This window comes from Bos indicus x Bos taurus, chromosome 19 (assembly GCF_003369695.1).
Source record: "Bos indicus x Bos taurus breed Angus x Brahman F1 hybrid chromosome 19, Bos_hybrid_MaternalHap_v2.0, whole genome shotgun sequence".
Taxonomy (NCBI): Eukaryota; Metazoa; Chordata; class Mammalia; order Artiodactyla; family Bovidae; genus Bos; species Bos indicus x Bos taurus.
This window is the reverse complement of record NC_040094.1, coordinates 22,375,387-22,401,998: the sequence shown is the minus strand read 5'-3', so window position 1 is coordinate 22,401,998 and position 26,612 is coordinate 22,375,387. Positions and strand designations below refer to the sequence as shown.

The 26,612-nt window shown below is 41.9% G+C and overlaps 1 protein-coding gene across 1 annotated transcript in view; it reads left to right on the top strand.

Annotated features, from left to right (window-relative positions):
- Positions 1 to 26,077, top strand: part of BLMH (bleomycin hydrolase) — a 41,297-nt gene extending 15,220 nt beyond the window's left edge. The window contains exons 7-12 of the mRNA XM_027517229.1: positions 2,870 to 3,025; positions 4,141 to 4,299; positions 4,417 to 4,484; positions 6,129 to 6,246; positions 8,847 to 8,916; positions 25,110 to 26,077. Coding sequence (XP_027373030.1) covers positions 2,870 to 3,025; positions 4,141 to 4,299; positions 4,417 to 4,484; positions 6,129 to 6,246; positions 8,847 to 8,916; positions 25,110 to 25,261 — 723 coding nt within the window. The 3' untranslated portion in view covers positions 25,262 to 26,077. The remainder of the gene's footprint in view (positions 1 to 2,869; positions 3,026 to 4,140; positions 4,300 to 4,416; positions 4,485 to 6,128; positions 6,247 to 8,846; positions 8,917 to 25,109) is intronic.
- The last annotated feature ends 535 nt before the right edge of the window (positions 26,078 to 26,612 follow it).

Below are 26,612 nucleotides of genomic sequence, written 5' to 3'. Positions count from 1 at the left end.
CAGCTTTGTATTTTGGGAACAGGGAATAGTTTTTCAGAACGTAGAGTCTCTTATGAAGAACTGAAGTATCATGGGCCCTGGAGATTATAATTCAGAGAATTTTTTAAAATTAGAGCTTGTTTCACTATTGTTAGTTGACTTGGAGCCAAACATTCCTTCCAGAGTGTTTTAAACTGACTTGAATGTGAATGGCTTTGGATAATTTATTGTCATGGTAAACGAATAATATAAAACAAAGCAACATTGTCTCAGATTACAGTTTTACTACAATACAAGAGAAAGAGATGTCACCCTTATCCTCATTCATCCCTTGTATATATCTTTGATAAAAGTTCAGCTTTATAAAACATGCAGTAGGGCATAAATATTTGTATTCCAAAAAAAGATGAATTATAGAATTCATTTAGATAGCTAAAATGCAGATTTCCTTTAGTGTATTTTTGATGAGAAGGAATGATTTCACACTTTTTACTATAGAGAGGGAGTCAGATGCCCAATAAGGTATATGTAAATCATAGTGTAAAACACTTATATTTAGAATGTGTTTAAAAGTAATCAGAGGTTCACTTACTTGTCTTAATCTTCATTAGGCCTAGCCCTAGTCGCCCCCATTCTTTCGCCAGGGCTTAACTGAACTGGGTAAACCAAGGAGATGACTGAGAATTAATTAAAATGACCCCATATAAAATGTTCATGCACATGTGACAATGATTATTAGTTGAAAATACACATCATTTAAGTCTATAAAACCTTCCTTATTTAAACATATTCTTATTATACACTTTAATTGTCTTGACCATAGTTAACCAGTGGCAGGATCCTTATGATGAAAATTACCATTTGTGGCCTTGGTGCTGAGGAAATGCAGAATGACTGTCTGGTCCTTATGAATCTCAAAAAGAGCTCATTAGTCCATGGCTAGATTAGCTTAATTACAGTTGCTCATGTGATGCCTGCTGCTGCTTTTCTGTATTAGAAACTAGCCTGAGAATGATACGTTAAAAGAGAGGCAGTTGGGCCTCCCTGGTGGCTCTGTGGTGAAGATTCTGCCTGCCAGTGCAGGAGACATGGGTTTGATCCCTGGTCCGGGAAGATCCCACATGCCACAAAGCAGCTAAGCCTGTATGCCACCACTTCTGAGTTGCTCTAGAGCCTGGAGGCTGCAACTGCTGAAGCCCATGTGCCCACGCTGCACAACAGGAGAATCCACTGCAGTGAGAAGCCCAAACGCCACAGCTGGACAGTAGCCCCTGCTTTCCACAGCTGGAGAAAAGCCCACAGAGCAACGAAGACCCAGAGCGGCCAAAAATAAATAACTTTAAAAAGAGAGAGTGGTGGTTTAAGGACCAGCTGTTCAGGCCCATAAAACATAAAGTAAATCCTAGTAAAGGAAGACTCTTGGAAAATAAACATAAAATGAAAGGCACTCATAACTTTGTCTGTAGGCTGATGTGTTTCTGTTAAGGCTCTGTCTTCCATATGACGTAAGAGTCTTTTTATCCTTAGTTATAGGCCTGAAGTCATAGGCAGGCCTATTTCTAATTTTCTGGCTTTGGTTCAAAGAAGTTTGAACCTTGCTTATCAGGGTATCTGTCCTAAGGCTTTTTTGAGGCCTGAATTTGCAATTTACTGGCTATAGGACATCAGTCAAGCTATTTATTTTCCTGAACCTTGGTTTCTTTATCTGTCAAATCTGAATAGTGTCTCCCATTTTTGTTGAGAAGACTGAGAGACGTGGTATTCACAGACTGGGGTACAGCACAGCAGACAGTATTTCCTTTTTTGTTTTAAACCCTGTACCGGTGGAGCAATACTTTTGGTTTTTTTGGGGCAGTGTGTGACTTCAGATCATGATTCTGCCAGTTACTAGCTATATGATCTTAAGTAGATTGCTTAATTTCTTTGAGTCTTTTGGAGGAGGGAGGAAGAGGGGAAATTACACCTTGAGAGAGTTCTGTGAGAATTAAGTTAACCTAGCAGATATATAATGGCTAGCACAAAACAGTCACACTCAGGATCCATTTCTTTTAACTGTAATGGAGTATACAAATGTAAGGAGCAAATAATGCAGGTAGTAAGTGATGAGATTGGATCAGGGTGGTGACTGGGTGGAGAAAGAAGAGGCAGATCATGGTGTATATTTTTTCAAAGGTAAAGGAAATTTGATACAGAAGAGAAAGTACTTTCTGTGGGCTGACCTTATACAGGGTATGTCTCTATACTTCTATTTCTGTCGTTCTGTAAGATGAAAATAATATAAAATGTATCCTTGGATTGTAATGATGCTAACTTGAAGGTTTTGTGACATCATTAGAGAGTATGTTACAGTCTCAACCCCAGAAATGGTACCTTTCTACTCAGTGTATTCTCGTTCTAATATTACTTTTGATAGACATTGTCATCTAAACTCCACCAAAAAGTTAGTGACTTTTCTGGGAATAGAGACCCCCGTCATAATCAAAGCAAAACCTGGAAGCATAAAGGGAAGGAAATCTATTTATAAAATGCATGTAATTATTTGTCACTTGATATACAATCAGTGGAGCAGCAACCCAGATCTTGTTGTGGATCAGTGGTGAGTGATTTCTTGGCTAAGGAAGTTTGACTTGCAGGGCAAATACGAAGCACTAAATATTAACATTTCAGAATTGTATTGTTCTGAGTGTTTATTTAAGAACTCAGAAGTTTGCTGATACCAAATCCTGGACATCAACCTTCCAATTTTTGGAGCAATATTAAGTTTCCTGTGAAATCTCTGACTTCAGTATAGCCTCTGATTTCTTGTGTTCCCCAAGCTTGAAACTTGAAGAAAAGAGGTAAAAATACTGCTTCCCTCTAGCCATTGCTCATCTGTCCTCCTTTTTTCCAGATATTCAGAGTGGTGTGCATCTGTTTGGGTAATCCACCAGAGACATTCACCTGGGAGTATCGAGACAAAGATAAAAACTATCAAAAGATTGGCCCTATAACACCCTTGAAGTTTTACAGGCAACATGTCAAGCCACTCTTCAATATGGAAGATAAGGTTAGAGACTGGTGATGGCAGCCGCTGACTTTTTATTTTCAAATGCCTGTTGACTACAAGAAAGAGTATCCAATTCCGGGGTTAATATGCATGGTCATCCAACAAGACACTAAACCAAATTTTTCCTCTTCTGAAGTATTTTATGTACCAGTTCAGTTGGCCACTCAGGATTCCAAGCACTCCTCCTCAAAGACTTTTCTAACTGTGGGTCCCCAGTCAGTTTAATTCCCATCAGCTCCCCTTGTCTGGGCCCTGAGTCATTCTCCGGTACAAAGACAATAGAAGTCTCTTGGGCATTTCTTACCTTGGGTTCAGAGCATCATTGTACTGTGGGCCCTCTGGGGACTCTTTCGTGGAAGGGAGCAGTATCTCAGCCCAATTTTTCCCACTAACTTTAGGACTTCTCCACCTGCCTAGCAGGTGCCAGTCTTCCCTTCCTTATTGGCATCTTGACTCTTAAAGGGCTTTCCTGGTGGCTCAGATGGTAAAGAATCTGCCTGTAATGCAGGGTTTGATCCATGGGTCCTGGGAAATCCCTGGGAAGATCCCCTGGAGAAGGAAATAGCTACCCACTCCAGTATTCTTAGCCTGGAGAATTCCATGGATAGAGGAGTTTGGCGAGCTATATACAGTTCCTGGGGTTGCAAAGAGTTGGACACAACTGAGTGACTAACACCTTCACTTTTCACTTGACCCTCTTAAAAGCAAATGGCTTTGTTTTATCACTGGAGTCCCAATTCAACTGTACTACCAGGCCTTGAGCCTGTCTTGTAATTTGAGAGCAGGGATCTTGTAATGATGGGCTCCTGAGTCATCATCTTGCCTTACTTGGTGCACATAATTCTTCAGGATTAGTTTTGGGGTGACTTTTGCCAATAGGAAAAATGGTGATGCAGCTCCTAAATGTCTCCCCTCAAATAAATAGAATATATAGGGACCTCTCTCAAAAGGACCCTGCCACCTTTTGTTTCTTGGTTATTTAACAACGTGTTTGTAATGCTTATTCTTGTAGGCAGAGGTGATGAGCTTGATACAAATATATGAACTTGGAGGGGAGGTCTATCTCTCGATATTCCTTGTGTTATGTTCTGATCAACATATTCTTGATCTCCTAGATTTGTTTAGTGAATGACCCTCGGCCTCAGCACAAGTACAACAAACTTTACACAGTGGACTATTTAAGCAATATGGTCGGAGGGAGAAAAACTCTGTATAACAACCAGCCCGTTGACTTCTTAAAAAAGATGGTTGCTGCTTCCATCAAAGATGGAGAGGTTGGTATTGTTTCTGTGTCTTCTACATACAGAGTTAAAACCTCTTCCAAATCTTTGGTGTAATAGGAAGATAGGACATATGTTGACATTCTGTCTTCCTCCTTCCTCTGTTTCTAGGCTGTATGGTTTGGCTGTGATGTTGGGAAACACTTCAATGGCAAACTGGGCCTCAGTGACATGAATGTGTGAGTACAAGAAATTTAAAATAGAAAATCATTTGTGGGTTGTGGCTGTTGGCGTGCACTGTTGGTATGAAGTGACTCATACCTGAGGTTTATGAGATTTAGCCACTCTCAGGCTTAATCTCTGAATGAACCTCAAAGCCTGAGAGTGGGCCTGTTTCTTAACATTTTGTAGCGTTTGAGGATTCACAGCTGAAACTTTGGAACGCCACATATTTATATGCTCTGAGCTGGGAAGTCAAGATCGTATCTGAGTTGAAATTGTTGGGTGCTCCTAAAAAGTCATACTACGTGAGGAAGAAACTTTTTTAAAACTTCTGTTTTGTATTGGGGTATAGCTGATGAACAATGCTGTGGTAGTTTCAGGTGGACAGTGAAGGGACTCAACCATACGTACGCATGTTATCATTCTCTCCCAAACTCCCCTCCCATCCAGGCTGCCACGTAACGTTGAGCAGAGTTCCCTGTGCTATACAGTAGGTCCTTGTTGGTTATTTGTTTTAAATGCAGCAGTATATTCATGTCCATCCCAAACTCCCTAACTAGTCCTTCTCCCCTGGTAACCACAAGTTCTTCCTCTCAGTCTGTGAGTCTCTTTCAGTTTTGTAAGTAAGTTAATTTGTATCATTTCTTTTTAGATTCCACATATAAGGGATATAATAACAATATTTCTCCTTGAGGAAGACAGTTTTTAAAAAATTGATTAATGTGTAAATCTGTTAAGTGTATTTGGGATGTAACAAAAGGTTTTCTAGGTCTCTTGTTTGATGTTTGATTCTTCTTACTACTTCCATTATTTGATACCTTATGTATTTTGTCTTTAGGACAACTAGGACTAATTTGCATACACACTTTAAAGCATTCCTTCTGGTTGTTGATGACAACGAAGGTTCGCTTGTGAACCAAATCATATTAAATCCTTGACTGTTAAAATTTATCACATTAGTGTTATTTTTAAGTAATTATTACTTGTAGGAAATTGAATAAATATCTTGACAGTTAACAGTAGGAGAAAGGAAATCTGCTAAAAGATTTCATGAGGTTTTCTAAACTTTGAAAATATTCTCTAGTATTTTGACATTTATTTAAATTTCACAGTTAGCCATGGTCTATGTGAATTCGGAAACTGAATTCTCCCAGCTCAAAGTGAAAGTCACTCAGTCGTGTCCAACTCTTTGCGACCCCATACAGTCCATGGAGTTCTCCAGGCCAGGATATTGGAGTGGGTAGCCATTCCCTTCTCCAGGGAATCTTCCCAACCCATGGATCAAATCCAGGTCTCCCGCTGAGCCACCAGGGAAGCCCAACCAGCTCAAAAGAGACCATTTTTGAAAGAAATACTTCAAAAACTTTTTTTTGCTGTTGTTTTCTTTCCAAATTGACAGTGCAGCCTTTCGTCAGTTTTTGTATTAGGAGAATTTATGTTAATAACTTCTTACTTTTCTGAGAGCTCTTGTGACACAGAGAGAATGGAATCCCATTGAGAGACTAGATTCTGCACTTACCACATTCTCAGAAGAGCTGCAGCCCAGATTTGTCTGGAGCTGCTGAGCCCCTTCAGTTTCTTCTGTGATCTTCTTACAGCCAGAAGCCAATTATCCCCCGTGATTGTACTTTCTGTATTCTGTGCTATTCTTTTTTTAACAGCTATGACCATGAGTTGGTGTTCGGTGTCTCCATGAAGAACATGAATAAAGCTGAGAGGCTGACTTTTGGCGAGTCACTTATGACCCACGCCATGACCTTCACTGCTGTCTCAGAAAAGGTATGACCCCCAGCATGCAGACACCAGTATCTGCACAGGGGAACCTCCATTCCCCTGCGGGCCGTTTAATCCAGCAGAGCTTCTTCACAGCGTATGTGCTTCCTGTTAGAAGTTAGCTTCCAAGCAAGACATTGTACCCACCTCTCTGGGGGGTTGGCTGCATGCTTTCAGAAGTCATAAAAATAGGAACTTTCCATAAGGAACAAAATTTGGGTCAGCAGGGAGTAAGAAAGTAACTGCTTCTCTGTAACTTTGGAAATTCTCTGTCTGAAAAGAGGTCAGCAAGGAAACTTGGAAGAAGACCACTTCAGTTTAATAAGGAATTAAAGTGTGCCCTGAAAGTATTCATATCTTGATGATTTATGTTCAGTCTCACCTTTGTCGTTCAGATTCTTCTGCAGTAAAATGTCAATAACAGTAATTGGTGGACTCCATGCTCAGTACTGAATTTATTCAGAGTTTCAGGAAATTGGAGGTAGAGTATTTTGGATTTCCCTGTGGAATATTCTGACTAGTAATACCACTGTTTCTAGGATACAGTGTTGGAAACAACAACTGCAGTATTATCTTTCACAAATAAGCCTCCTCATTCCCAGTCTGTAGAAGAGTTTTACTCCTGTGCTCAGGGATCATAAAGAAGAGAAGACATCAAACTATACTTTAATTCTTTACCACTGCAAGCAAAAATGTTCTTTCCAAGCCTATCTAATTATTGGAAAGAGTGTCACAGAATAACTATCTTCACATTATCTTGGCAAAATATTAGAAGGAGCTTTTCATAAAATACTATAAATGTTGAGATAAAATGCTATCGTAAATAAACTAGAATAAAGTACTACTAACCTACTTAAATATGAACAACTTGGTATTTTATTCTATGTTTAGACCTGCTATATTATAAAATTCAGTGGATTTACAACTAAGCTCCTTAAAGTTAAACTTTTAAACTATTTAGAGGATTATTAAAAAGGAAAACAAAAACTTTATAATTTCTAAGAGAGTTTGGCTTTTTATGATTTTCCATCTCTGTTATAGAGTATTACTACTTTTCAGAAATAAAAATCATACATACTCCATGTCTTTTTCTCTGGAAGCTCCATTCTTTAATAGGCATGGTTTAGTAATATACTGTTTTTCCTTCTGGGAAATGGAGCTACATTACGTGTTAATATTATAAAGCAGAATTAATGTTATCATAACTGGAATTTTATATTGAGATTTTTCTCTTCTCTCCACTTTTGACTGCTATAAAACTAGTTTGCATTGCCTTTGAATGATAAAGCGGAGATAAATGCTTGTAAGTATTCTGGGATATCCTTTCTTGTTGCTGATTTCTTGGAATCCCTGAGAGGGAGTTCCAGATACTCTTCTATATTTGTAGATGACGTGGCTTGATCTAGGTCATGTAGGAATTCATTGGCAAAGGCAAGAAGAGGAAGCACTTTCAAACTTACTGTAATAAATGACTTTAGGTAATGTAGATTCTAACACCGATATTTGAAAAGGAAAGTAAAGATGGGCTACAATGCAGGGAGTAGAAAACCAAAACAGTCAGTAAGCTTGACCCAGAATGTATAGTTTATTGATGTGGTTTTGAAAATCTCTGGGGCTAAGATTAAAGGGTAGTCCAGATAAGGGTATTTGAAACTTTGGGGTTTGTTGGCTGTTTCTGAGATGGAAAATTCCTGAGATTCAAGAAAACTGTCAGGAGTAAAATTGAATCCCGTTTAGATGTGATTTGTGCAGTTTTATGCAAGTGGGAGTTGACAGATGAAATCATTAGGAGATAATTCAGGAGCCAGTTCTCTTCTCAGGCTACAAAGATTTAAGTTGTTTTGACATCAGCTAATGCTCTGGGTAAACATGAAAGAACAGTCTTTTCCCAAATGGAACCTTCTTATCCCTCTCTGTGTCACTGTAATAGAGACTGTAAATGAAAATTATCGTGATGAGTATCATTTTATTGATGAAGATAGATGAACAGAACTGCCGAGGTTTTGTTTTATGGAAATAGTGTTTTGCTTTGCCATTCCATCTCTACTGTATTAAATTCAATATTTGTGTAACCAAATCAGTAAAAAAGCACATTTGGGAGAGTATCATTTCTTGGTTCCCCTAAGTAAGAAAAGTAGGCTATATGATGGGAATGTGTTTGTTTTCTTTTTTAAACTCTTGACTAGGTCTGAGATTCATTGCTAAAATAAATACGGTTAGATGCCTCTGCAAAGAATGCTAATCGGAAGCAAGAGTCCCTGGCTTCACACGGCGTTTACTGCTTTTCCTAGTTTTAACATTTTGTTTTTCTTAGCCAAGAGGCATTTTAATGTGCTTATTTTCTGTATACCATAAAACGTAAAGGAGAAAATAGTAGTATTTATTGCTTGGCTAGGTTTATTGTATTTTCACCTGAAGAGATTCAAAATCCACCTCTAACAGGACATTCTCTTAGTTATAGTAGAAGATATACGGCCCTGGTCATGTATAGCGTTGCTGTATAGAGAAGGCTGTTTCTTCTGAGTGGCTGAATAAGAGCTAAAATTACATGACACTTCATTTCAGATCTCATTTCAGACTCTGTGCTGTCATCCACTCTTTTGCAGGATGATCAGGAGGGTGGTTTCATAAAATGGAGAGTGGAAAATTCTTGGGGTGAAGACCATGGCCACAAAGGTAAGCTTACGCTGGTAATACTGCCAGACTCAAAGTGACTGGGTTCTGTGCTACTCTCTGCCTCCTAAGAGATATGGGAAGAAAGAGCTGCCCTGGTGTGGCTCATTTTTATTTTTCAGTAATTGGTCCAGTTAGCTAACTTATTAGCTGGACTATTCTAGAGAAAAATCCGAGGATCTCGTTTGCCCCCAGCATTCCTGCCAGCAGCGTGGGAGGCCTGAATGCCATGGTTGGCTCTGAGACCAGTATGTGCTGGCATCTGTTCCGGACCACAGTGACCCTCCTACACCTCTCTGTCCCGGAATCCCTTGGCCAGTAAGAAGCTTGAGTGCCCTTTGCCAGGACTGTTGGCTGTACAGCATTTGGTGCCTTTTTGTTGGCTGCACTAACTCTAGAAGATCAGAAGCCTTCCAAGGAGGAGAATGGGCCTGGCAAGAAACTTGAGGCATTTATTGGAGACTCATTAGAAGTTGTGAGGTCTAAAGAGGAAGAGAATGCTGTGGTTACCATTTAGAACTGTTTTATTCTGAAAAAGCCAGGCAGAAGTCTTAAGTAAATTCTAGTAATTGGGCTTTAAAAAACAAACAAACACAGATAATATGTGAGTTGTAGCAAAATAAAAACTACTGATAAGCCCAAAGTCCAGAGGAAAAAAAAGCCTCTAATAATCCTGCCACCCAGAGATCACCATTGATTAACTGTTTAGGGTGTATTCTTGCAAATCTTTGAGAACGTATTTTTTTTTTCTTTTTTTTTGTTTTTTTTGTTTTTTTTAAATTTTATTTTATTTTTAAACTTTACATAATTGTATTAGTTTTGCCAAATATCAAAATGAATCCACCACAGGTATAAGTTTTTCATGGTAGATAATAGTAGATTATTATCTACTTTTAAGGTAGATAATAAGGTGGTGTTGTGCTTTAATTTTTAGGGTTTCAAACCAAAAAGTGGCAACTGCCCTAGAACATGGTGCATGTCAGCATGTTTGCCTGGGTGCTGTGTGCGTCTTATAGCACCTTCTTCCCAGAGTCCACATTCCTTACCTTAGCCAGTGGATTCTGGCTAGGAAGCACATGTTAACCACAGCTTACTTACTAGACTAGCTAGAAAGCTGGGAGGAAATAGATAGGGAGTCTAGTGAGATAACCCAGACACTTGGAATCAAACTTTAGCCATCTCACCCAAGCAGAATCAGCTAGAAATTAAATAAATTAATAAATAAAGGGAAAGAAAAGAAAAAGAAATTAGAGATCTCAGCAACTCTCTGTTACTTCCCTCTCTTTAAATGATTTTCCAGCTAAGTCCTTTAGCGCTCTAGGATTTCCAGGGGTAAAAAGGTGGAAGAAGGAGGGATGTAGAGGCTTGGAATTGAGCACATGGAGCTTCAGTCATTTGTATTTGAAAACTGGTGTCTTAGAAGAGCCTTGACAAGGCTTGTGTATGCCCCGATTGAGCAGCACAGGCAGTTGTGATGGCTAACACTGAGAGGCCATTTCATCAGTCATTCCAAGTCTTTTCATCTCCCTGTGAAATGATCATGGGTGTGGATTTTGGCTTAACTGTCCCTGGGGTCTGCTGTGGAACGCTGCAGCTCAGTGTTTATATGTAAACAAATATCAGCACTGTTACTCTGTTCATCATCACGTAGTTGCGTGTCCCCCTTCTGTGATTTCTGTCATTGTTCTGTGATTATGGGACACTTGCTAAACCATTATGAATTAAAGTACATTTTGTGCATGTATTTTAATTGGTGATTTCTTATAAGATGAGCTTGTTTTAGGACACACAAACATTGGAATTGGGTAGAGATCGGTTATGAACTTTAGGAAAGCTAGCAGAAAGATTTAAAATAAGCAATCAGAATTCAGTTATATATGTAAAATGATGATAGTTAAGAAATGAATGCAGAGGAACAGCCTGAATCGAGAATTTGGTGAGCCCTGTATGGAATAACGGATTGGTTCAAGACTGAGAAAGGAGTACGCCAGGGCTGTCCGCTGTCACCTTGCTTGTTTTATCTGTATGCTGGACACGTGAGAAATGCCGGGCTGGATGGTTACAGGCTGGAATCGAGTAGGTGGGAGAAGTACCAACAGCCTCAGAGATACAGATGATACCACTCTAATGGTAGAAAGTGAAAAGGAACTAAAGAGCCTCTTGATGAGGGTGAAGGATGAGAGTGAAAGAGTAGGCTTAAAACTAAATATTAAAAAGACTAAGATCATGGCATCCGGCCTCATTACTTCCTAGCAAATAGGAAGGGAAAAGGTGGACGTAGTGACAGATTTCCTCTTTTTGGGCTCTGAAATCACTGTAGATTGTGACTGCAGCCATGAAATCAGAAGATGATTCCTTCTTGGCAGGAAAGCTGTGACAAACTTCGACAGTGTGCTGAAAAGCAGAGACATTCCTCTGCTGACAAAGGTCCATACAGAGACGGCTGTGGTCTTCCCAGTGGTCACATACAGTTATGAGAGCTGGACTGTAAAGAAGGCAGAATGCCAAATAATTGATGCCTTTGAACTGTAGTAAAAGAGAAAACTCCAGAAAGTCCCTTGGACAATAAGGAGATCAAACCAGTCAATCTTAAGGGAAATCAACCATGAATACTTGTTGGAAGGACTGATGATGAAGCTGAAGCTCCAATATTTTGGTCATGTGATAACATCTGACTCATTGCAAAAGTCCCTGATGCTGGGAAGGATTGAGGGCAGAAGGAGAAGAGAGGGTCAGAGGATGAGATTGATGGATGGCATCACTGACACAATGGACATGAACTTGGGCAAATTTCGGGGGATGGTGAGTTACAGGGAGGCCTGGCTTGCTGCATCCATGGGGTCACAAAGAGTTGGAAATGACTGGGTGACTGAACAACGTTTTAAAACATAAGATTGTTTCAGATGAAACTGTGTAGCTTCTGTTTCATTTTTGGTCTTATTTGGTCCCTGTAAATGGTTTGTTATCATAAAGATTAGTGTCTACGAAAAGGACTAAAATTATGGTTTGTTTAGACCAGCCTGGACCATTGGCTTGTTTCTGAGATATTTTTCTATCTATTAAGAGTCACTGAGTTTGTAGATAGTAGTGATATCCATTTAAGAGAGGACAGACACTTGTAAAGTCAGGCAAATATTCTGTTTTGTGTAGGGCGAGTTACTGTCTTTATTACTTTGAACATAAATACCTACTCTTAAAGAGGATTCTAGATTACTTTGCTAATTTTTTTTTTCCCATTCAACTGTACCTCTAAGCTCCACTCAATAGAAGTTTTGCTTCTGTTCACTTACTCATTTCGTTATTATGTTGAGAGACCTGGGGTCTTTATCCCCCTGATCTGCCTGTAACGCTTCCTAGTGAAACCTGCAGCTGTCGAGTTAGGACTAAACTAACTTTTTTTGTTGTTCTTGAAAAAGTGAAATGCCTGAGATTGTACAGACTAAAGCATTTCGCTAGAGAGCCAAAAGATAAGAAATTGAACTGAGTGGGTGTAGCGTATAGTTCGTTCAAAGCCAAAAATAAATTATTCTCCTGTGTTTCTTGGTAATGTTCTTTTTGACTTAACAGGAAGGAAGGAAAGAAAACATGATCTAATTTAATTGGCACACTTGGCCTGACCTTAGGGAGAGTACGTAGTCTGTTATTATGCTTGCGATGTGTGTTTGCCTCGGCGGGGCCCTCCCATCCGTCACCCTGGTGGGCATTGGCCGCCATGTCTGATACAGAACCCCTTTGTGCTCTTTTAGGAGATGTGACAACCTTAAACACCATTGCTAGGATTTTGTTTCTGTAGATAGCATTGTTAGCAATTTGTTACTGTGCTCTAGGGGATTTCTGCATGTTAAAATTGATTGTTTCTCAAAAAACAGTGTTGGTAATACTACAAGCTGGCGGTAAACAGAGCAGAGATACTTGGGCAGGCTGCCTTTTTCCTCCGCCCAGCTCTAGCTTTGGGCTTCCCTGTTAGCTCAGCTGATAAAGAATCTGCCTGCAGTGGAGGAGACCCCACTTCGATTCCTGGTTGGGAAGTTCCCCTTGGAGAGGGATAGGCTACCCACTTCAGCATTCTTGGGTTTCCCTGGTGGCTCAGACGTTAGAGAATTCGCCTGCAGTGCAGGAGACCTGGGGTTCAATCCCTGGGTTGGGGAGATCCCCTGGAGGAGGGCATGGCAACCCACTCTAGTGTTCTTGGCCTAGAGAATCCCCATGGACAGAGGAGCCTGGCAGGCTACAGTCCATGGGATCGCAAGGAGTCGGACACGACTGAGTGACTGAGCACCGCGCACCTCTGGCTTTGGTCTTCCCCATTGGTCGTGTTCATGTCCCTTCCTGCCCAGAGTCTAGTATCAGTGATGAAATCCAGTAAACTGACTATTTCCCAAAGAGGATAAATATTACCTCTACCCACAAGAGACATAAAGGGAGAAGTCAATTCTTATCTTACTGAATCCATTGAGTTACTTTATATTGGTGAACACTAGTATTCTTAGTCAGCTGGACTGAAAACTAGGTACATATCTGAGATGGCATACAACCTACCTGACTTTTCTCCCCTCCTTCTTGAAATACTTGACTATGCATTTTGTACCTTCTTTATGGATTGTATAAGAAATGGATTCCATAGCTGAATGAGGAAACAGGCCTTGGGACCTGTTACATCGTCTTTCATTTTGAAAAGCTGACAGGCTTGTTAGAGTTAAGTAGTTTGTAAAATGTTTAAGAATTCAAAATAGGGGAAATAACCCTTGGTGCTTTTTGCTCTTAGTCAGAAATTCTTCTGAGAAGAGTATAATCTTTATGCCAGAGTGACCTGCAGGTCATCTCACTAATGGTAGATCCAGAATTATAATTTGGACAGTCTGACATTAGAACCTACTCTTTATCACTAAACTGTGTTTCCTCTTAGCTTCTCTGTTCCAGTAGTATCTGGTCTGCTCATAGAAATAACATGGTTATAGCATGTTTCTTTGATTTTTTTCGTTAACTTTTTTTATAACTTAGTTCTTTGATTTTTTGCCCTTAACTTTTTATCATGGGCAATTTCAAGCCTATACAAGGAGAATAGTATTTAGAAATTCCCCACATGTTCATCACCCAGCTTCAGTAGTTATAAACATTCTGCCATGCATGTAACAAAGTATTGATAGTCAATAAATTGAATTCTTGGATGGTCGCCCTAATGAACCAGTCTTGTTATGGAACTTCTTTTTATGATTGGTTCACTTAGTCATGAGATGGTATTCCAGTTCTAAAGTCTGATACATCAGAGCCCTGAAGGTAGAATTATCGTAACATACTTCTTATGTTTGTTTAGTCTAGTTTCTTAATATGCTAAATAGCACAGTGAGGTTAGGGGGAATATAATTTTCTGAGTCTTCAATGGTCACTGAAGGAAAATCTTTATCTTTTAAAAATTTTGTTTCTCTAAGTTTTCATTTTGAACCAAGATTAGTTTTTCATTTTTCAAATTGCTTTTTTGCCTTTCAGCTTCAACTTTGAGGTTGTTTTTAACTTACATTCTTCATTTTTTCTTACATGTAAGCCTGTTCTTGATTTCATTTTAGTAAAATTTCCAGACTTCTTCATGAGGCTTTGGCATGTTAGAGAATAATCTGGAAAGAAACTTAACGAGACTGATTCATGTTACATCTGAACTTCTGCTGCTTCTTAAAAACCAAAAGCATGGCCTTTAATTGCCTCACCATATAATTCTGGGAACAGAATGTTCAAAGCTACGTACAAATTTCATCATATCCTTCACATAATGTTACATGGTAGAACCAAGAGAGACAGTTACTACTTTCTTGATTATAGATCCTGGACAGCAATTTGTCTCCTTGTGGTTTCACATTTTTCTATCAATAACATGGATAACAACCGTTTTCCTTATGATGTCCTATAGTTTCTATGTAGCCATCGAACTGTACACTGTTACATAATTCTAAAGAGTTCAATGAATAGTCTGTATTTCTATCCGAGGTACTCAGGACATATAGTTCATAGCATCTTGCTTGCTTCATAAGAATTCAACATTTGCTAATGCATTTGTCCTGACCCCCCCACCCCCACCCCGCCGCTCATGGCATCAGATAGAGTAACTTAGGATATGAACATGGAGAAGGCAGTGGCACCCCACTCCAGTACTCTTGCCTGGAATATCCCATGGACAGAGGAGCCTGGTAGGCTGCAGTCCATGGGGTCGCTAAGAGTCGGGCACGACTGAGCGACTTCCCTTTAACTTTTCACTTTCATTCATTGGAGAAGGAAATGGCAACCCACTCCAGTGTTCTTGCCTGGAGAATCCCAGGGACGGGGGAGCCTGGTGGGCTGCCGTCTATAGCGTCGCACAGAGTCGGACACGACTGAAGCGACTTAGCAGCAGCAGCAGGGTATGAACATAGGTAATTGCACCCATGTTTTATGGGAATAAGTGAAAACATGCTGAGAGGTTGTGACTTACCCAGTGTTGGAGATAGAATTGGGACTGAGATTTCTTAATTTGACACAGGCAGCTTCCCTAAGAATGTATATTACCTACGAAAGATAACCAGTCATTTGCAGGTCAGTTTGAGATTTGGTTTGGAATTCTAGCACAAATGTAAATTGTAGACATTATTGAACTGAACTTGCCAAAATAAGAAAATTATGTGAGCCAAAAGCAGAGGCTTCTGATTTCCTGTAAAAGAGCAACATACAAATTTGTTCTGTCACTTCAGGGTTTTCATGTCTCTCCAGGCTTTCCTGTCTCTCTCTGACACCATCAGATTCGGGTATCTGAGTTCTCTCAGAGGGACTCCTCATCATCCATCTTCATTAACCACTGAGCCTGGTTGACACAAGCTAAAAAAGCAGTGACTGTGAGTGGAAGCTCATGCTCTCAGGTGGACAGTTGCTTCCTTATCCCAGCATGTGACTAGGGCAGGGCTGTGCCTGTGTGCTCAGTTGCTTCAGTCGTCTCTGACTCTTTGCCACCCTATGGACCGTAAGCCTGGCAGGCTCCTCTGTCATAGGATTCTCCAGGCTAGAATACTGGAGTAGTTTGCCATGCCCTCCTCCAGGGCATCTTCCCAGCCCAGGGATCAAACCCACACCCCTTATGTCTCCTGCATTGGCAGGCAGGGTCTTTACCACTGGCACCACCTGCCTACCATTTGTGAGAGAAGGCTCTTCCTAGCCTACAGGCTGAAACCGATTTCAGGGAGAAATCCTTTCATGTTTGATGTAGATTGGTGTGTATTTCCTTTGTCCTGTAGAGAGGATTTGTCATTCTCCCAGGTGGTCTCCAAGGTATGCTTGCATTGCTTTGAGGATAGAGGTCAGACACAGAACCCGAGCCCAGATGCCTGGGACACATCCTGGCTGTCCCACCTATTGGCTGTGTAGCCTTGGTCATGGTGTTTAACCTTTATAAGCCTTAGTCTTCTGATCTGTAAAACGGGGATAGTAGTTATACCTACCTCATAGGGTGTTTGTGAGAACTGTGCCAGGCATGTAAGAAATGCCCAGAAACATTAGCTATCATTGGTGCCATTGTTAATGTTCTCTGTAGACAAGAGAACAGCAGAGCAGGGACGTAAGCTCTCCTCCCTCTGGGAGAGGGCTGTCTCACTGGCCCACTGTTCTAACATCGGGTCTCTTAAGAATTCAGGACCCTTGGTGACCGTTGGACTGCATCTCCAGTTTACTGGGTGGATGACTCGTCATGTGGGCTTAGTCTTTCACAAGAGAAGCAGTGGAGGTGAAGACACCTCATGCCAAGGAAACCCATTAGCAACAGTGTCAGCTCACATTTATTGACGGGATGCAGGGAGCCACGCACAGACCGCAGTGCGAACGTCTCTGACCCTCAGAGGAATTCATGCTTCTCCACCTGGGACCTGGAAGGGGATTTGAAGAGGGCTGTGATGTGGCAGATGTGGCAGTCGTGGTGTGCTCCTCAGACTGTAAGATACAGGATAAGTAGAAAAGTAGAAAAAGATAAGCCAGAGAAGGGGTGATTTCTCCCAGAAGGCAGATGACAGCAGAAGAGGAGGAGCTGGGGAGAGCCCCCTCAGTGGGGAGACAATACAAAGACATTGAAGCTGAGGTTACTGAAGTCACAGGACTAGGTGAGAAGTCACGGGACTAGGTGACGTCAGAGAAAACCTGGTGGGAAATAGCGCTGCGGTGGGACAGCCAGAAAGAAGTCAAGCGGGGAGGCTTTGGGATTGGGCTTTAGAGCAGGTTTGGGACCCTTGAGGTGGAGGGAGGGTGGACGCCCACTGTGCTGTCAGTGCCCTGCCAGGAACACAGTGTACTTGCTTCCTCCACACGCTGGGTATGGGGAGTGGGCAGGCTGGGTGTTGAGCTGGGACCATTAGGCTGTAAATCTTGCTCCATATGTTGTTTGTAAGAACAAATATGTAAAACACAAATGTGAGAATGAATGCACAATAACACGGGATAAAGTACAAGAGAGACAATGAGTGATTGGAACTGGGGAGGCTCCTTACCAATCCTTCAGAGGTGAGCAGAGTTTTAGGAAAGATGCTTGGGTTGTGGGTGTTTTGGGGAAGGACGTGGGAGGCCAGCCAAGGAGAAGGGGGCTGAGAAGCATCGCTCTTGACCTGTAGAGTGTGCTTCAGGCAGGTCCGAGGCTTGGGGCCAAGAAATAATGTGGCCTGTCATCCGTGGAGCTTTTGAGGAAAGAGCAAAAAGCCGGCTTTGCCTGAAACAAATAGGAGTAGTACTGTTTGGGGTCAGAGAGAAGTCATTAAGTTTTGGCAAGAAAATAGACCCTTGAATGACACCTGAATTTGTGTTTTCTCCTCCTGTCCAACATCGGAGATGCTGGCAGGATTTCGTGTGATCTCAGACTAGCCTGGATAGTAGTGCTCACAGTCCAGGGAAACAAAACAGTCAGACTGGCTGGTGCATTGCCCTCTCTCCTCATCCCAGAGGTGGACAGGCTTCTTCTGGGGGCACTTCCTCAGGAAGTGTGCACTTCTGCAGACTGAACTTTGTTGTGGTTTGATGGTTTTTAAAAAATGCAACCCACAAACCAAAACAACCCTCTTTGCCAACCACATTTTCCACTCTGCCTTCTTACCAGGGAGATGGAATCTTCCGTAGCCTTTGTTTCTGAACGAGGCCACAGGTAATACCCAGCTGTAAGAGTAGCCCTTCCCTTCTCAGCAAAAGGTTCAGGATCCTGAATGTATGCGCACCACAGAGCCAGACTTTGGTATTTGGCCTGGAGGAAAAAGAGGCCTCTCCTCAGATCCCTGTCCAGGTATCTGTCTCAAGCGGTAGGTTTGTTTTCTTTCCAAAACATCCAGCCCACCCTGTTCTCCAGCCTTCTAAGCAAATGCACTTAAAGCACATGACATCTCTTTGATTTAAAGAGACACGATACCTCATAAACAAACCCTGCAAAACCTGGGCGCCTGACCATCAGTGTGGGGTGTGTGGGCAGATGGAATTGGTTCCAGACAGTGCCTGGATTAGAAACTAGATTACGTGGTATCTGTTGGCCAGAGGATACCTACCTGCCACTCTCTCTGCCACTGGGTACTCTTTTGGAGGAAGCTGAGCCCCATGGAAAAGACTGAATTTGAAGTTAAGACCTGGATTTAAGTATGGGCTTTACTTACTGGCTGTGACTTTAAACAACTCATACCAACCCTGCCTACCTCATAGTGTCGCTATGAGGATTAAAATTGAAATAAGAGTAGATAGTGGATATAAAATTGCACTTTGAAGTGTAAGTTCCCTACAGAGCTACCTGTGTGTTTTTGTTTTATTTTGCTTACTAAGGTATAATTCTTTTACTAAATAATAAAAGTATACTGTTCCAAAATCAAAACACAAAGAAATACATAAAGAGGAATCTTATTTCCATCTCTGTCCCTCTGTATGCCTTTCACCTCCTGCGTTTTTCAGGTTCTCATTCTCTTCATTTCTGATGTGACTTTGCAGTGTGTTTTAGTGCACTGAAGGTAGCATATCTTATCTCCCCGCTCTGCTTCTCCTTCTCACTTTACTTAGTGTGTCTCGGAGGCCTGTCAGTACGTTTCCATATCAGTACAGCCTTATTATCTTACATTGTCTGGATGTACCGTAGTTCACTCAACCAGTTCCCAGGTTGAATAAGTACGAGCTGTTGTTGTACGTAATTACACGCCTGTTGTGTGCATGCAGGTACTGTGTGTCTGCAGGATGAAATTCCAGAAATGGCATTGCGTAGTGAAGAGGGCAAAGGCACTCGAATTTTTCCCATTCCAAAGGAGTTGTGTCGTTTTGTATATTTGTAGTGTACTCCGTACAAATGTAAGGCATGCTTTCTACAGTGGGTGACTAACAGAAGTGGTTGACAGAGTGTTACTACTTAATCACCTGTGAAATTGTGTGTGTTCATAGCTGTGTCTAGGCCTTAATGAGTGGTTTTCATTGAGACTGTGTTTCTTACGTTTTCTTACCACTTACCCTACTTTGCTTTCAATTTTTTTTAATATAATTGCAGGGAAACGTTTATCAGTTCAGTCCAGTTTCTCAGTTGTGTCCGACTGTGACCTCAAAGACTGCAGCATGCCAGGCTTCTCTATCACCAACTCCCGGAGATTGCTCAAACTCATGTCCATCGAGTCAGTGATGCCATCCAACCGTCTCATCCTCTCTTGTCCCCTTCTCCTGCCTTCAATCTTTCCCAGCCTTGGGGTCTTTTCTAAGGAGTCAGTTCTTCACATTAGGTGGCCAAAGTATTGGTGGCCAAACTGGTTAAACTGGTACATCCAGACAATGCCAGATAATGAAACTACTGATGTGGAAACATCAAACAAAAATGTTTATAAACATAACAGAAAAACCTTAGAAGCCATAAAGGAAAAGATTGATAAATTTGACTTCATAAAACACACAAAAAATTTAGGACACTAGAAAACATCATCAACTAAATTAGAAGGCAAATTACATAATAGGAAAAATGTTTGCCATCATTATATTAATATAGAGAGCCCTATTACTGATCACTGTGAAAATGGCAAACATACCAGTTAAAATTCAGCAGAGGTCCCAAACAGACTCTTTACAAAAGAAAACTGAATAGCAAGCACCCACAGACAAAAGTTCAGATTGGACTCAAAAAGAAAGTTGAAATTATATATTGATAAGGACATAAAGAAATTAAGTAGATGATTAAGGATGTACACAGGTTTAATTACAAAATTGTTTATAGCAGTGTTGTTTCTAAGCATGAAAAAATAATTCAGATTCCAACAATAGGGAATTAAACACATTTTGGTTTTACTCATAAATTCAGCACTTAAAAATTATAGTGTAGATAGTTTTTTTATTAATATGAAAAGAGCAATATTGGAAAACAGCATATGTGATACTCTGTGGTATAAGAACATTATGTTGTCTCATTTTTATTAAATGTATAGCGTCTACACATATAAATTTTTATCAGAGGATATACATGGGATTTTCCAGGCAAGAGTACTAAAGTGGATTGCCATATCCTTCTCCAGGACATAAAAATCTAACTAGGGCCTAACCTGAGTTTCCCAGGTGGCGCTAGTGGTAAAGAACCTGCCTGCCAATGCAGGAGATATAAGAGACGCAGGTTCGATGCCTGGGTTGGGAAGATCCCCTGGACAAGGGCATGGCAAGCCACTCCAGTATTCTTGCCTGGAGAATCCCATGGATAGAGGAGCCTGGTGGGTGAGCTGTCCGTGGGGTCAGACAGGGTCGGACACAACTGAAGCAACTTAGCACGCACGCACGCACGCACAGGGTCTAACCCAGGATGGTGGGATCGTAGGCAGTTTTAAAATGTATATTTGTCATCTTTTCATCCACCTCTTCCTTCTGCTCCTCTTCCTTCATTTTATCATCTTCCTCCCTCTGTCCTTCCAAGATTTTTTATAAGGAGCATTAATTATTTGGGTAATCTTTAAGGAGTCAAAAAGTGATATAATATTTCAGAATTTTGAAGGGAAAATCACCTACCCCGTGATATAAAATTATCATTGTTTTTCATGTTTTCTCTCCCTGTGTATTTGGAATTTTAACATAGTTATAAAGGATACACTATTTTTATATACTTTTATCCCTTAAACATTTTTCCATGTTACTGCATAGTCTTTGCAACTTCATTTTAAATGACTGATTAATATTTTGTGGAGTGATTTCTCACTGTTTATTAGGACGTTTGAAATATGAGACAAGTGTCAGTGAGGCTTGCCTTCCCTTTCTGGGAGCCTTTCTTCAGCCTTGAGTTATCAGCATCAAGTGAAAGATTGGCAGTGACTTAATGAGGCCTCAGTCGTCTGGCTTCCTTAGGTTCAGGCAGCCAGACAGATTCATCACAGCAGAATAGTAACTTGATTTTGTCATACCTTTTTTAAAAATAGCAACAACAACAAAAATTGAACCACAAGTAGTTTTGTTAGTGAGGTGAAATATTTCATAGAACAAAGCAAAACATTTCTCATTTATAAATAATAATATATTTATCACCTTAATTTATGTCTGAAAGGTTTAAAACTTAGATCTTTGGTAGGATTTCAGAAAACTGGTTTTTTAGGGTAAAGTTTTTCTTTCCCTTAAATGAACCCATTGGAATCCCTTCTGTTTCTGAGTGCATTAGGCCTGTCTAGAGCCGTATCTACAGATGCTGTTTCTCCCTTTACAGACCATACTGCTCTTTCTCTTAACAGATATAGAAATGTTGCCAGTGTCTTTGAGGGACTGTTCACTTATTTTATTTCTTCCTCTTCCTTTCTTTATTTTATTTCTTGCGTGTAAGCAAGACATTTAATGTTTAAACAAAATTTAATTTCACCTTAGTCCCTAAAGCTGACTTTCTTTATCTATTTATCCGTTTGTTTCCCTGAATGCAACATCAGGATCCTTGGGGCAGATTTTTGTTTTCCTTTTTTGTTTGTTTCTTTGGTCTTTGGGGAACGCCGGTTTCTAATGGCCAAGGTACATGAGGGCTAGAAGCTGCAACTTTCCTCAGATCAAGATGGTCGCTCTAACCCTGCCCAAGTGGACACCTTGCTGCTCCTCTCCACAGCACTCACTTGGGTTTCAGACACACTGATCCTAATCATCTCAGTCAAACTCCAGGACACGCAGTATCAACAGTTACAGCAGCCACAAGGTCATTATCTACCCAGGGTGCAATTACTCGGCAGCCACCTAGACTGTGAGGTTTTGTGGGCCCCCAGAGAACTCATATCCTGAAGAGAGAGACTAATCAAGGCAGGTCCTCTTGGCGGGGACCCTGAAAGGGTGGATTACAATCGATAGGAGTTTTAATTTGTGAGGACTTAATCTTATCTCCTGCTTTTGGAACAAGATAGCGTAGATGTACTTATTGTCCATTTTCTCTGGGCATTTTTTGAAGACTCATTTGATTGTGTGATGATAGTATTGTTGAAAGGACACAGAACTTTATTACATGAATCTGCCTCCATCCTTCACCTGCCTCTCTGCCTGCCCCAAGCCCCTCTCAGGATTTATTCAGGGGGCATTAGGGTGAGGGGAAGGATGCCTAATGTCTCAGATGGTGTGGCAGTTAGTAGCCTGCTCTCCTGCCCACTGAAAACTCCTCATGGGCAAGGCAGATGCTGAAACTTTTTCTCAGAAAGCATTTACTTAGGATGCAGCAAGAAATGGTATCGGCTGGCCCTTCAGCTGACCAAGCTTTGGCTGCTGGAACTCAGTGGCAGTGACGTGGGTGACGTGAGAGGCCAGGGACTTGGGAATGTGTGTGTGTTCTTCCCGGTGTCTCCTGTTGAGAATGGCGCCCTGGATCGTGAGGGGATCGTCATGATCGGACTTGGCATGAGTGCTTGCGCACTTTTCCTGGCATTTTTTGGAGAGGGAAAACACGCGGTGCCAGGTCAGGATGAGCTGCCTTGACTCCCGTCAGGGAGGGGCAGAGTGCAGCAGAGACGAGCTCCCCGAAGCAGTCCTGTTTTCAAGTTAAGTGATGTCCTCTGTCATACCATTTAGTTTATAAAAGTAGACTTACCATCACGTTGCCTTTTAATTATTTAAATCAGCCTTGCTTTTAGAGCAGCAGTTCTCAGAGTGGGCCCTGAGGACCCCTGCCAGGTCCCTGGGACCCTTCTAGGACATCTACAAGGTCTTCCTTCCTCTGACAGCATATCTGCAGGAGGCCAGATTTGCTGCTTCTGCTTCATCCAAAAGAACAGTTGCAGCAGACTGCACACAGAAGCAGATATGAGAATTTAGCTGTCTTCTGCATCACAGAGTAATGCCACTTTCCTTACTAAAATTTATTTTGTATTGGAGGATATAATTATTTTTTCCTAAGTGAATCAATATTTTTAGCTTTCTATTTTAATTTTTACTGTGGTTAACATCATTAAGTATAACCCATATCAACAACTTTTTAGAGTCCTCAATAATTTTAAGTGCACAGTCGTGAGCCTGGGGCCAAGAAGTTTGAGAACCAATATACTAGAGGATCACCTTAGGAATACCTACCTCTTCTCCCTCTCTCTCGGTCCTCTGTAGTGGGAAGTGATATAGCACAGACCTAGATTTGCACACTTGCAGAGAAAATATGGCTCAAGTGTCTAGTATACAACAGGTGTCAGCCATGGTAAGATGATGATGAAGATCGCTAGTTACTGTGAGTGCTCGGTGTGTAGGTGGTAACCTATGTAGGTACACACTTCTGTCCTCTGCTTTCTCCATGGCCCATCCTTATTTTAAGTGCACACGCTTTCATCTCTCGCCTTAGTTTCACTCTTTGTATTAGCAGTGCCTCAGGTGCAATGTTTCCCCATTTCAGTTTGGCAGTGGTATGATCCCGAAGAGGAATTCTTGTCCTAGTGGAGCCTGTGGGCTTCCCAGGTGGTGCTGGCCGTAAAGAACCCGCCTGCCAGTGCTAGGAGACATGAGAGACACAGGTTTGATCCCTGGGTCAGGAAGATCCTCTGGAGGAGGAAATGGCAACCCACTCCAGTATTTTTGCCCAGAGAATCCCATGAGTAGAGAAGCCTGGTGGGCTGTAGTCCACAGGGTCACAAAGAATCAGACGTGATTAAAGCACCTGAGCCTACCACCTCTAGTGGAGCCGGGATAGTCTCCCTGACGGGAAAGGCAGGTGTCTGTCACCAGATACCTGATGACGCCACGCCTTTTCTCAGATAAGCCTCAGTCTGGGGTGTTAGTACTGCTGTGCCCCTGTTCATTCCTACCACTGGACAGATCCGTAAATCCCAGGGCCTCAGCAAGGAATATAGGTCAAGCGACTGTCTCTTCTTCACCACAGATTTCCTCCTAAGAAAGCACAGACTCACACAGTGTCATCTGCAAATAAGTGGCTCCCTGGGAATGAAGACCAGACCCCGTCAGGATTCCCCTGATGGCTTAGCTGATTGTTGTGTAGAAATTTATGGTAGAGAGGAATGAGAGAAAACAGCCAGTGATGCTGAGAAGGTGGGATGGGTATGCTTGCCCTTCTGATCCTAGAGATTAACCCCTGACATATGGCTGTGTGAACAAGAAACATTTCCACCTACCTTCAGGGTCACTGACTCACCCTCAGTGAGGCAGCCTGAGAAGTGGAACAGCACAGGATCTTTGGTCCAAGGCCCAGCTCTGAACTTCACCCATGTAACCTGGGCTCATCACTTAGTTACTCTGAGCCCCAGTTTTTCTAACTGGTAAAAACATTACCCTGCTGTCCTGTCTGCTTTGTAGATTGCTGTAAGACTTCATCGGGGGCTTCCCTGGTGGTCATTGGTTAGGAATCTGCCTGCCAGTGCAGGGGACAGGAGAGCCCACATGCTACAGAGCAGCTGGGCCTGTGAGCCACGACTACCGAGCCTGAGCTCTGGAGCCCAAGGACCACAATTGCTGAAGTCCGCGCACCTAAAGCCCATGCTCCAGAACAAGAGAGGCCATCTCAACGAGAAGCCTGCACACCACAACAAACAGCAGCCGTGCTCGCCACAACTAGAGAAAGCCTGCGTGCAACAACAAAGACCCAGTGCAGCCAAAAATAGAGAAATAACAATTTTAAAAATAATCAGGTTAAATGAAATTACAGATGGGAAAGCTGAAAAACATGTACAAATGCTAGCTTTGTGAGAGATTTTCTCATAGTGCCAGTAAGGTTTTTGCTCTTTGCCCCTTGCCCTCTGGATTCATGAGGCTCCTGTTCTCTTCTCCAGGTTACCTGTGCATGACGGATGAGTGGTTCTCTGAGTACGTCTACGAAGTGGTGGTGGACAAGAAGCATGTCCCTGAAGAGGTGCTAGCTGTACTAGAGCAGGAACCCATTGTCCTGCCAGCCTGGGACCCCATGGGTGCTTTGGCCAAGTGATGTTGCCTCCAGCTTTTCCTCTTCCCATGGGACCTGAAGTAGCTGCAAAGGACAGATCCAGGGACTGAAGCCAAAGTGACATAGCTGACTGTGTGTTCCCACGGGACACGGTCAGACTCTTGGATTTCTGCTCCAGGAACCTCTTTGGGAAAGTGTGCTTTATGCTGAAACAGAATATTCTTAAAGAAAAAAAGGGAAAGGTCAGGTCACACTATCTACTCTCCTCATCTCCAACAGCTCAGGATCTCTTAGCATTTTAATCAGATGTAATTGTTTGTCTTAACTCTGTCACACCGGTTTCGTTCTGTGTCTGTGTTAATAAGGCAGAAGAGGATGAGCAATTGAGGTGTGTGGAGAGAAAGCAGACCTAGTGCTCCTTGTTCCTAGAGTAGAGTGGGGGAGGGTGCCCTAACATTTGAGCTCTCAAAACTGCATGCTGCCTGACAGTATCACTGTTCCTCCGAGGTGGCAGTCACTGAATTCAGATTTTGTCAAGGTAATTCTTTGTGCCTCGAACAGCCCAGGAATGGGAGGTTGATCAAAACTGACATGATTCCTTCCAGTTGTTCTGAACTGTGGAGATCACGGCTCTACTTGAGTCGTGGTTAAGTAGAGGGTCAGGGAACGTGGGTGAGAGAACAACCAAAACCTTATCATGATCTGAATTATAATCATTAGAGGGAGCTCTCGCCAAATGGTTCAACTTCTGCCTCTGGAATTGGGAGTTGGGTGGGCACAAAAAGGGGATATCATCCATTCTTTCTGACAACTAGATGGTGCTGAGAAAGCTTTTGAATAAAACACTTTGCTAAATGAGAGTGTGTTGGCTTATTTGACCTAAGAAGTGTGTGTGTGTTTGGCTATAAAGGAAAGTAGCCAGGTGGCTCGTGTTCTTGAAAGTAAAGAAACAGCAAGATGGTTCAGAGCGTCTCCACCTTGGCTGCTCTCTGGGATGTACCATTCTTCCCAGCCTGTGCAGATCCTCTCTGGCTTCTGCAGAGGGCTTCTAGGCACCATGTTTAAGAGAGCTGGTGCCTCTGCTGCTTAACCATCATTTCTCCAAGCAACAGGGTCACTGCAAGAGTGGGAAGTAAGGCCCAGCTGGGTCCAGCCTTAGAGTGGGCTGAAGAGTATGTATTTTACTAAGACTGGCCTCTCTTTCACTGAAAGCAAAGAAATACAGCATCCTAATCAACATTTCTGTTGGTGCCTGAGTCCCCTACCTTTCAGGCTTTGAAAGAATCTTCTCAGTTCTAGCATGGAATATTGTTTGTCATAACATTAGTTATAACATTAGTTACAGGCTCAAGTGTTATTCAGTGTTTACAATACTCTAGCAATCCTGTTCCAA